Source organism: Polyergus mexicanus, unplaced genomic scaffold (assembly GCF_030449975.1).
Source record: "Polyergus mexicanus isolate NDT 795.1 unplaced genomic scaffold, iyPolMexi1.0 SCAF_3, whole genome shotgun sequence".
Taxonomy (NCBI): Eukaryota; Metazoa; Arthropoda; class Insecta; order Hymenoptera; family Formicidae; genus Polyergus; species Polyergus mexicanus.
The window spans coordinates 7,057,231-7,069,188 of record NW_027223323.1 but is presented as its reverse complement, the minus strand read 5'-3'; the positions used below and the strand labels follow the sequence as shown (position 1 = coordinate 7,069,188).

At 33.0% G+C, this 11,958-nt stretch overlaps 2 protein-coding genes across 3 annotated transcripts; one reads left to right on the top strand and one right to left on the bottom strand.

The window, feature by feature from the left end:
• Positions 1 to 279: 279 nt before the first annotated feature.
• LOC138944934 (uncharacterized) lies at positions 280 to 2,435 on the bottom strand. Its single transcript, XM_070316008.1, has 3 exons — positions 2,394 to 2,435; positions 780 to 985; positions 280 to 528 (listed from the first exon to the last, which is right to left on the bottom strand). Exons 2-3 carry the CDS (start codon positions 968 to 970, stop codon positions 306 to 308), a joined length of 414 nt encoding a protein of 137 aa, XP_070172109.1. The 5' UTR covers positions 971 to 985; positions 2,394 to 2,435; the 3' UTR covers positions 280 to 305.
• A 729-nt stretch (positions 2,436 to 3,164) lies between these two features.
• LOC138931645 (oxysterol-binding protein-related protein 2) lies at positions 3,165 to 10,180 on the top strand. Of its 2 annotated transcripts, XM_070292631.1 has the most exons (10): positions 3,165 to 3,567; positions 3,877 to 4,148; positions 4,435 to 4,636; positions 4,722 to 4,831; positions 5,272 to 5,430; positions 5,750 to 5,950; positions 6,024 to 6,213; positions 6,324 to 6,440; positions 6,738 to 6,955; positions 7,305 to 10,180. In XM_070292631.1, exons 2-10 carry the CDS (start codon positions 4,117 to 4,119, stop codon positions 7,405 to 7,407), a joined length of 1,332 nt encoding a protein of 443 aa, XP_070148732.1. In that variant the 5' UTR covers positions 3,165 to 3,567; positions 3,877 to 4,116; the 3' UTR covers positions 7,408 to 10,180. The 2 variants fall into 2 exon arrangements, with proteins under 2 accessions (XP_070148732.1, XP_070148731.1); XM_070292630.1 differs by lacking the exon at positions 3,165 to 3,567 and having other exon boundaries at positions 3,845 to 4,148.
• The last annotated feature ends 1,778 nt before the right edge of the window (positions 10,181 to 11,958 follow it).

Here is an 11,958-nt window from a genome sequence, read left to right as displayed (position 1 = left end):
AACAGTTAAAAAATTATTTTACACATTCACATACTAGAACAATTAAAAGTATTCAATGGTTTTCTAACATATCTATTTAATCTAATAATAAGATCAATAAAAAATATAAAATTTTTAATTTTCAAAATTTTTCTTATCAATGACAATTACAAATATAATTAAAGAATTAGTGATATAACGATAACAGATAATTACAATATACGATATTTATTTCTGAATTAAAAGAAGCAATAAGAGATAAATGATAATTGAATACAACATATAACATAATTTATTTTCGCTGAAATTGTACATAAAGGATTATATTAAGGATCTCGGACAAGTTCGTTCAGTTGACGTCTCTCCTTTTCCGTCAACGGATCTGGTACGATCAACATCTTCGGCGACATGCCGACACTGAAGATGCGATCGATTCTCACACCGTCGAGAGCGAACATCTGGATCATGGCAAAGTGCGCGATCTCACGATTCAATTGCCGAGATATCTGTCGTCTGAGCTTTTGCACACGACGTCTGCAGACCACGTGACTTTAAAAATAACGAAATGCGTGCAATTAGTTATCAATTATATACGCTGTAAAATTAAGCGGGTACCATAAAAAGAAGTAGCTCTTTTAAAATCTCGATAAAAAGATTTTCCAAAACGTCTTCTTGATTTAATAAAATAAAAGTCAACATTTTATCCCGATGTAACTATATTTAATTCGCTATAATGCGCTTTCTTAATTCCATATTTAATAAGCTTGCGTTGAATATGCCGATTAAATTAACTCTCTTACTAAGGCAAGACTTTTAAATCGGTATAGCTGGGATGAATCGAAACGTCACTTCGATACAATTCCGGAAATAGCTTCATATGCTTCGTAAGGTACTTGCGATAGGCGGCAAATTTTCTTTCCTTCGTATCTCGGGGACCTCCAGGTATCTCCAAGTTCTCATCTTCCACAAACAGATCGTCTTCCTTATTCATTCTTGAAATCTGATGCTATAAATTTTTTCAACTACTTTTCTTTTTTTAAACGCGATGAAAATCGATTTCACATCTTGGTACACAAAAGAGAAAATATCTTCGCGTACTTTTCGAGATTAATGGAAAGTTTTCGAGTTGATAAGAATTGCTTTAGACTCATTTGTCTCATTAAAATAAACGTTACTGATTTAACAGACAATTTTTAATATTTTTTTCTTTCACTATAGAAAAATTTTTAAGTCACATCATTTTTGTAAGATCGAAATTTTTCCCTTTTCGCGGAAATCGTTTTTGAGAGACCGGCAATATTTGGCAGATTCGTTAAACGGGCGACAAACTCAATGATGCGATTCGAGGAAAGTTTGTCCGAATCGTAACGAAGTAAGCGCCTGTGCCTCGTACGGATATCGATTTGGTTTCTAGGCAAATCAATAAAGAGATTCGACTTATTCTTATTCCGAGTAGTCCACGGAGCACTGAACTCTTCACGCAGACAATCAAGCGGCTCCGTAAAATACCGGTCGAAAGTAATTCTCTGATATGATTTGACCAATTCTAGCTGAGGATCGACAAATCCGTGAAAAATAAAATAAAATAAAATAAAATAAAAACAATAACAAAAAATTCAAAAATTGAGATACTAGATCTCTAAGACTAAGATCTTTTAACAATTTTATAAATTATAATTTCTAAGATTCAAGGATTTATTTCATTATCAATCTTTTGCAAACTTCATACATCAAAAAGTTCAGAATCCAAAAAGCCAAGCAACGCAGAAAATTAAAAAAAAAATTTAAGAATTCAAATTTAAATTAAAGTCTTAAGACTCCAAAGATTTAAACAATATAAAGATTCTACCGCTAAAAAATCTAAGAGCTTTTATATCTAAAAAGTAATTTGATAAGTATCTCTAGAATACAAAGTGAGAAAAATTTTTAAACCGCATGAGTGCAGTTTTTATAAAATCTCAGATTTCAGAATAAAGTCCTTCGGTTGTAAAGCGTATATATTTTATCAATTGAGATCCTGAGGTTCTTCAATATCTTGTATTCTCTTCCATAGAAAATGACCTTCGTGCTGAGCGCCAATTTTATTGCATGGTTGCACGCGATAAAGGCAACATTGTGATCTCGATAGCATCATATGCATGGGTAAGATCACGTGCGTGTTAATTAAATTTATTTCGCATTTTCCGCAGAGCGAAGCGCGTGATTGCGCGATATAAATATATTTTTCTATATCGTGGGTGTATTCCGCGTATTTGTTCACATAATCGTTGAAACTTTACTCTTTCATTTATGCAGGTTTTGTTGATTTTCGTAAACATAGGCATAAAAGATGTACATTAAATCACGATGAATGGGACAGTTCTTGTCATTGTGTATTAAGTGAATTAGTTAAAATTGAAACAATAGACTCTTACCCGTAAATCCGGCTAACAGATAATTCGTCAAAAGTTAACAAGTTGTTGCCGAGTTTTTCTTCTTCTTCTTTCTTAATCACTTCCTTAGTCAATTTTTAATATCCCGTTTTATATACGATATTGCGTGCTTTTTAACAATCAAAGATCAATGATCAATGATCGAAAATCAAGAGCCTTTTAAATTCTGCAAAATTAATATTGTTGTATTCAATTCTGCGAATTTCCAGGGGATCGAGGAAAGTATTTTGCGTGCTTCGGCGAACTTTCAGAAGAAATCTGTTGAATAAATAATGACATGTTTTAATGATTTAATTAAATATAAAATATATATTAATAATTATTAAAAAGATAACATATCGAAATAAATAATTAAATAATAAGTTCAATTCGTATTAAATAATTAAATAATTAAATAGTAGTATATTAATTAAATGTTAAAAAATATTATAATAGCAACATATGGTATGGAAATTAATATATCATATATTAATATATCATATACACACATTTTATTTCAGAGAAAGTTAAAAGAATAAAATTTATAGAAAAATAGAAATAAATTGATTTTAAACATTTTTGACAATTTTAGTTTATTGCCTTTAATAGATTAAAATTTTAAGATTGTAAATTTGCATTACGTTTAAACTTAACTGTTTCTCGCGAACAAATTGGTCGTTCTAACGGAAAAGCTCGGAAACTCAACGGTCATGCTCGAATTTATTGATATTTGCTTGAAAAGCAAAGGGGGAGTTCGCCGTCACACCCGCAAGCTCAACAGTCTTCAGGCGTACAGCTGATCGTGAAAGACCAAATTGAAACAAGCACATCCGGGTGGATTTCGGGACGACCCTTTTCGAGATTTCTGGCCACCATGAACAAGTGACAAAGGGTCAATCGAGCGATCGCGCGAATTTTCCGCGAGTGCATTATATCGAAGTATTCGCCGGAATGTCGTCGAGATAGCGAGACAAAGCTGTTTCTCTTTACTTCTCTGTCTCTGTCTGAAGAATCGAACGGTCCATTTCCAGATACCGCGCATCCCCTTTTCCCTTCTTGTCCCACTTTTGCCGTAGAAGATCGAAAGATCCGAGCTTGCAATCCGAACACACATCCGCTCCGAGAATTCGACGATTTACGATTTCGAGGCTAAAAGGATCTAAAAATATCTGCTTCGGTTAAAAGATAAAATATTTATAGAAATTAAATATCTAAAAATATATATTTTTTTACAAGAAAAGCTTTAAATGTACAAAGCTCCGAAAACCGGCACGCTGTAAGGATTCGACTTTGGAACTTGAATTTTCAATCAGGATTTGGAGAACTGATAACTTTAAAAAAATCTACCAATAAAATATTGCATAATAATTCAGATTTCTAATTAAACATCCGGAATCTATATATATATATATATATATATATATATATATATATATATATATACGAAGATTTAGAAATCGACGCCATCAATCCGTTAAATTTCAAGAATCTACTTGAGAATCCTGAAAGATTTTAGAAGCGGTTCAAAAACCAAGAGCATTATTAAAAATTTTCCAACGAGAAAATGCGACCAAATAATTCGAGAATTCTTGTAAACTCTTTAATAAATCGTGAAACCTCGTAATCGCCGATCAATGTTGATGAGAATAGAAATATCGACACACAAGAGCTACAGATTGGAAGCTCTTGCCATCGCCGAGACGTTCGACCACGAGAAATCCTTACAATGGCCAGCGAAAAGATATCAGGACGTTATAGGTTGGCGAAATGTATAAATTTCGATGAATATATAAATTTATAAACGTAGACATTTTTTTGTGCTTGAAGCTTCAAATTTTTAACCATATTGAGAGAAACTGCAAATATTCAAAGATTTCGAAATTTTCAATCCTTCTATTAGAGGAACATCCTCTTTTAAAAATTCATTCATTTTATCGCAAAACTTGTAAGCTATAAAACTACTTTTCATTTTTAAATTTTAAAAAATTCTTTCCTTTTTTTTTTATTTTTTAACTCCTCGTAAAAGCGTGTGTTACTTTGCAAGGACATCATTACCAGCTCCGGGTCGTTCCGAAGTAAATCTCTGCTCGGTGACGCTGCAGTTGGGCAAGGACATCAGTAAGACCAGCATGCCAGTCATCTTCAACGAGCCTCTCTCATTCCTGCAACGCGTCGCGGAGTACATGGAATATGCCAAATTGCTTAAACGGGCATCCCAGGAGCAATCGCCAATCTCCAGGCTTCAGGTGTTCGAGAAAATTTTGCCCCCATAAATTAATTAATAATTCAATAAATCGGCAGTATTAATGAGCGAAATTAATAATTTTACAGTATGTCGCGGCTTTCGCTGTGAGTGCTCTCGCTTCAAACTGGGAACGCTTTGGAAAACCGTTCAATCCGATCTTAGGCGAAACGTATGAGTTGCAACGCGAAGACTTCCGGTAATTAACTCCATCCAATTCCTATTTATTGATTTGATATTAATGATTGATATTACTGTTCAGTATTATATTTAACTGACAATTCTCTATATCGTTATTTTATATCTAGAAAAATCAGATATAACCCTTAGATATCATGATGTATTTAAAGCTCATGATTATTGCATAATTGATAGTAAATGTAAAAAATTCAATTCGACATATACAACATCACACAATTAAAATTATTCTCTTACATAATATATAAATCTTTTAATTTTAATAAATATTTTTTGCAAATAATCATATAAATTCTCATCAATTTAGAAAACTCAGGTAAATTTCCTTATATTTACTATAGAGATTAATTATGTTTCGACGTTAAAAAATAGAAATAAAAATTTTAATTTTTTTTCTATTCAAAAATCTTTATACTGAAAAAAACTTTCAAATTTTTTTAGGATAATATGTGAGCAGGTTTCCCATCATCCTCCGGTATCCGCGTTTTATGCCGACAGTGAGGATTTCATTTTTCACGGCAGCATCCATCCCAAATTGAAATTTTGGGGAAAATCATTGGAGGTGCATCCGAAAGGAATTGTTACAGTCGAACTACCCAAGTAAGTCGTCGTAATTACGATAATACTAAACTAATTTAATTTATTTATGTATTTAATAATTATTTTAATATTAATTGTTGTTAATATATTTTTATCTGCCTCTCAATTTTAATTATTATTGATGATTAAAAATCAAGAAAATCTCATCGAAAGCTCAATAATTTTTAAAAGTTCATCGAGATATAAATATAATTATTACTATTACTTTTTTAATTAATTATTATTAAAAATTTAAAAAAGGGAATGAGAAAATTAGAGAAATACTCAAATTTTTTTTCAAAGGATTTCGATATGTGTGTTAATAATTGTATTTGAATAGGTGGAAAGAGGCTTACACTTGGCAAAATGTCAATTGTATTCTTCACAATGTTCTGGTGGGACAATTGTGGATGGAACAATCGGGCCCTCTTGAAATCAGACAGCACGGAGGAGATAATTTGAAAGCTAAACTTTGTTTTATCAAAAGTACCCTGAACGGCAAGGACATTCATCGCGTTGAGGGCTTCATAACGGATCAGGAGTATGTTCAAAAAATTTACTATTGTAAATTAAAATAAAACAACCTATCGTTATTATCCCTCATATTTTTTCAGAAAAAGAAAGTTACTCTTCCTTTACGGCAAATGGATCGAAATTTTACGATCCTGTGAGCCCTCTTTATACGAGGAAACGCTGGAAAAGATGAGAATGGAGGCCAAGAGCCCGCAGGGTAGTCCAGGACACAAAAAGGTCCTGGCGAAACTTCACAGCCTCAAGGTCGGAGCTTTCAAGCCCCTGCATCAGGTATCGAACAACTATCGTTCAACAAATCAATCCATTTCTCCGATTAATTAGATTTAATTTCATTATCAAATTCATTGTCACATTGTTAAATTTCATTATCAAATTTGCAGGATGCGATAGACGAGTCTTTAAGCAGTACGGTTGTCGATGACATTCCGATCGTGGATGAGATTCCAGGATCTATCACATTGTGGGAAGTCACACCGAGACCCAGCAACAGTTCGGATGTTGGTTCAATTAAATTCATATTTTGGACATTTCGAGCGATACATTCTTTGTTTCAAAATTCTAGAAATATATATTACAATAGTTTTTTTCATAATAATAATTATTCTATCGTACTAACATATTTTTCTTTAGATTATTTTTTTCTTGGTATGTTTTTCTTCATAATAAAATATTTTAAATTTATGAGACAGATATTTACTTGGATAAAGTAATAAAAATAATTTTATTCTACAATATATAATGTATATTGAGAGGAATTCTGATGCAAAGATATATTAACTCAATGTGATTTACAGTATTATCAATTTACAACGTTCGCCATGTCATTGAACGAGCTGGAACCTGATATGAGAGAGACCCTATGCCCGACCGACTCCAGATTAAGGCCGGATATCCGCAAAATGGAGAACGGCGATCAGGATGGTGCCGCGTCTGAGAAAGCTAGACTCGAGGAAAAACAGAGGGACTCTCGCAAAGCGCGCAAACAGAAGAAAGGACACGAATATGTCCCCAGGTATGCATTCCGTTTTAATAAAATATATCTGATATTTGAAGAAAATATTAGAAGTACAAAATTAAAAGATTCAAACAATTAAAGATGTTCGAAGATGTGGATATCTTATAATGCGAATTTTAATTTACTATTAATTTTAATTTAAGATTGAGGTATTAGTAATGAATAATTCTTCTTCTGCTAATATGATTCTAATATTAATCTGAGATTTTCTAAAAATAAAAATTTTAAATCGCGGTTTAATTAAAAATTCTATATTATAGTTATGGCTTTTATATATAGTAAATTAAATAATTTAGTTAATAATCTCTAATTTCTCAATATGAGGATATCGAAAATGAATTTGCAGATGGTTTCAATCCGGCACAAATCCTTATACCGGCCAGGAAGATTGGATATATCGGGGCGGATATTGGGACCGTAATTACACCGATATCGAGGACATCTTTTAAGGAAGTCCTTCCTTAAATTAACGCCCGGGAGAGAATCGATAATCGGGCGTCTCGTTAGTGCAAAATTATAAATAAATTGCCTAAGAGAACGGGCGTGTAGATTGATAATAGACGCCTTTAGAGATCGATGTCTCTATGTAAAGTAATTAAAAGCAAAGAATCTCGCGAATCTTGGAGCGCGATGAAAATTAGAACGCGACGAATCGTCGGCGAGTACCTTCCCGTGTTCTTCGACGAATCGAAGATACAATCAAACATTCGAAAATCTATTTATAAAATTCAGGATTCATAGAATTTGAATGTTCGATTATATTTTCGATTCACCTCTTCCCGCAAACTTATCCGACACTATTTTTATAAGAAGCCAAATCGAATGATCAGAAGGAGACTATTCTTTTTTTCATAGTATTCCCTGCTTAAAGAAACGCGTAAGAAACGACAGAAATTGATTTGAAATCTATATAAAATGTCTCTAAAATAGAGCGAATCATTTCAAGGGCATTCTGTGTAATTTCGTCGTGAACTATCGTTTCCACTATCGGTTTCCCAATCAAATGATTAAATATTTATCCAAATGCTTTTCTATATAAATTATCGACTTATCAATTCAATCAATAGATTACGTTTCAATGTTTTAATACGTGAGAATCTTAGTTCTCTATTTAAAAATATTCTTGTATATTTATATAAATTATATACGTAATAGAGATATAAAATATCGTATCCTATCGTTTGTAAGAATGCAGTCTGAAATTTAGAATGACAAACGAATGTCATCTCTTATCAATCAATGTGCAAACGAAACAGGGAAAGAAAAAATTTAGCGAAAGTATCAGACGAGAAATTTAATATCGCAAATACAAAAAGACACTACGATTCGATCGTATCGATTTTCTTTCGTGTGATTCTCTTGGACTCTTTGAGCAGGAATCTCATAGACTCTTTCGTGTAAATATACATAGCGACTGTATAATACATCTGTATCAAAGTCAAGATAAACCGATTTTTCGAGATTAGCTTCTCACATTGATCGAGCAATAATTATTTAAACTTTACGCTTTCGACTTAAGATCTGAAGAAGAAAAAAATCGCGCACAAATTTCGAGTCGAAAACAAATAGATTTCAAAATACAAGGATTTAACAAACCTGGATCTACCTGGATCCGAAAAACGCAACATTTTTCTCAAACATCTCAAGCGAAGAACCTAAAATCCATGGATTTATTAATATTATTAAAAGATATAGCTCGTGACAACTATAGTAACGAATCGATGCGACTTTATGCGCGTTCGTGCGTATTAAAAAGTAACGATATATATATATATATATATATCGTGTACATCAAATAAATCCAAATTTATAATCTGTCGTATCAACTTGTAACTATCGTTATTCCACGTGACGTTTCTTAATAATTACAATATCAAAATGAGAATATCTTTAATGCAGAAAAAAAATATACACTGCAGGATATAAAAAGAATCCGATACATACCGAATATGCTGCGTCTCTTCCAGATCAAGTAGATGTATCTTTTGCGCCACATATAGACGCCTCCTAGAATAAAAATTCAAATAAATGTATTGTGCGTATCAAGCGCGTGTTGTGTGATAAGCTTAATTTAAGAAGGAGGACAATAATTTGGGCTTCTTCAAGAGCCAAATATGTTTCACAAGTCACGTTGAAAAATACATCTGAATTTTGAAACCATATGCTACAATAACGATTTATTATAATTAATCGATCTTAAAATTCTTTTCAAAAATGTAACGATCAAAAAACTTGCATCTCAAGAAATAAAGATAAAAAGCGAGTTAGATGATAAAATTCTTTTTTTTTTCTTTTTTTTTTCCATGAAAATGTTTGTCTTTGTAATTAGAAAAGACATTGTTAGTAAATTATAATTATAATATTTTTGAGATTCAGTTTGATTTGGGGGAATTTAGATCCTCGAATTATGTCTATAAAATTGATTATACATATGTATATTACTGCAAGTCCTTCATTTATTTCGATCGCGATTATTCTCGGCTCTAATAAATAAAATTGCACAATTATCGAGTATGCGAATACGTCGTTTCATCCAGGCGAACAATTTACGATATATAATATACGTCTATGCACATATATAGGAATACATATCTACACCCGATAGGATTTCTACGCTTCCATAAGAGAGTGACAGATTATTTGTATCGATAATGATTATATACCTATGATGATAATATCCGTGAATCGCCTCTGAAAATCTTATTATCGTTAACAATCGCGCACGTAATTTGTAGGAATTCGTTTTATGTTTGCGTTGCATAGTTCACGTCATGTGTAATTGTACATAGACGATAGCCACGTTAGAAATAAATGTTGTTACAAAAGAGCTTTCACGATTTATATATATATATATATACGTGTAATATATGTGTGTGTCTTTTTCTAGAATTTTGAAACCCCAGTATAATTAAGTTGCGTAATTCGAAAAATAATTGATAATAAATTTACCGCGCATGATAACAATATATACGGGGCCAAGAATTTCGCGCATGTTTTTGTATGGTGTACAGCGTATACATATCATTTATTTATTTACATTATTATATATTTTTATTGTCGTGAGCGCGGCGTGAGAAATACAAAACGGTCGTGACGGATATGACTATATGTATATATTAAGGGAGATATAAACGGAGAATAATTTTTTAACGAAAAGTATTCTCGGCAATTTTATTAATACGTTTAGCAATATACCTGGACGAGCCATGACGGAGTGTGGAATTCACTAGATATAGATGAATTGTCGCACGCTCATCCGTATTTGTCGACGAGACATCTGTACATAATCTAATGATCGTTTGTAATAAGACAAGTGATCGATCTTAATATCGTAATATTATTATGACCATGTCACAGCGTTAATACTTACAATATACGATCGCGATATTTGCACCAACAAGCCACAAGTAAAGCGCGCGAAACCCACCGTAGAGCAGTGATGAAAGCTCGTGGGAAAAATCTCGCGCATGCGCAATAGCGCAAACGTCAGTAGGCCTCAATAGCGTATAGTGTACGTTGCAAAAAGGGTATCGTTATGCCCTATTACGGGAAAGGTATAGGAAATGTTGCAAGAAGTAATATATATAATTTAATTTTTTAAATTTATTTTATTGATCCTCAATGAGATAATAGGTATTTAATATATCATTAGGACAAATATTAATGAAAACAATAGAAAATTTATATAGACTTTAAAAAGTGTTCTATATTACGCCTAAGCACGAGTCTGTGTCGAGATCGGATACGTGAGGCAGTGACGTCATTCACGCATGCGCAGAAGGTTCTGCCTATGAGATATTTCCCATGAGCCTTCATCATTGCCGTAGAGAAGTGCCGGCAATGAATAAACGTCATTTCCGATTCCATGAGCACCGTAGATCCAACTTCTATAGTCCGATTCCGATATTCCTTGCGCTACGCAAATTAAATATGGCTGTCGTTCACTCGCGCCAAATATGAAATATTAAATCACGATTGGAGGAATAGTTTCTATTAAACGTTAAACATGACATTAAGTGCATTCCATTTGACGCTAGTTTTGCTTCGAAACGATCGATAGATACATATGTACTATATATATCGCGCACTTAATTGTAAGGAGAGATGATATTTATCATACATATATTTTTATAAATTAAAAATGTTACCATTACTTATACAATACAGTCTTTTATATATTATTACTATTTAAAATATTCTTTTAGACACTATATTACATTTTTATGATGAATATATTTTGCGATATATTTAAAATATCTAGGGAATAAAGATAGAACCTCAAGTGTGCAACTTTCAAATCTGTCACTTTCACATCGAAGCTGAAGCTTCGACTGGCGACTCGTCAGGTGGCGTTAACCGCGGCCACGTTTCCGACGAGAGTCGAGAGTGCTATTCGATACTCGATCTAGTGTTAGTCCATAGTCGAAGCCGATCGATCTCGGCTCGGTATCGGAGAACGGCGCCTTGATTTTTGCCTCCTGGTGAACCGATTCGAACTCGTCCCGACTCGTCTATTCTTCGTACCGAGGATTTTTCGCACGATCAACGAACATCGTCCGATATCGCCCCGATTCCACGCCAAGTCATCAAGATGAGCAATGTGCCAACAGGTGAGATCGTCGACATCGCCATTCGTTTCGATTCGATTAAGAAATTGTTCGTGCATATTGTTTATAATGAAACAAGGTAGATCGTCATCGAGAATAATGAGAATTAATCGTCAAGAGCGCAAGAAGCGGTCACGATCGAATTCTAACCTATGATATATTATACGCCTTCGCTATTTGACGTTTCTAGCGACGACCTTGCGAACCTTCCGTAACGTTGTACGCGTATGTTTACGCGGTACGCATGTATGTGTGTGTAACCGGTGATTCCGGCCGCAAACTTCTGCGCAAATCCATATGTGCATATTTAATTTGAAACTATGCTTCCATATTTTTTAATAAATTATTGTCGTCCGTCTTGAGATTAAAAGTTTTATTACGAATGCAATTATT

What these genes read in the sequence shown, in the direction of transcription:
- LOC138944934 (XM_070316008.1), bottom strand. Translation starts at nt 970, where the DNA reads ATGAATAAGGAAGACGATCTGTTTGTGGAAGATGAGAACTTGGAGATA. An exon ending in GATTTAAAAGTCTTGCCTTA is followed by an intron (nt 529 to 779) that starts GTAAGAGAGTTA and finishes TTATTTTTAAAG; the next exon opens with TCACGTGGTCTGCAGACGTC.
- LOC138931645 (XM_070292631.1), top strand. Translation starts at nt 4,117, where the DNA reads ATGGCCAGCGAAAAGATATCAGGACGTTATAG. An exon ending in AAGATATCAGGACGTTATAG is followed by an intron (nt 4,149 to 4,434) that starts GTTGGCGAAATG and finishes TTACTTTGCAAG; the next exon opens with GACATCATTACCAGCTCCGG. An exon ending in GGACACGAATATGTCCCCAG is followed by an intron (nt 6,956 to 7,304) that starts GTATGCATTCCG and finishes ATGAATTTGCAG; the next exon opens with ATGGTTTCAATCCGGCACAA.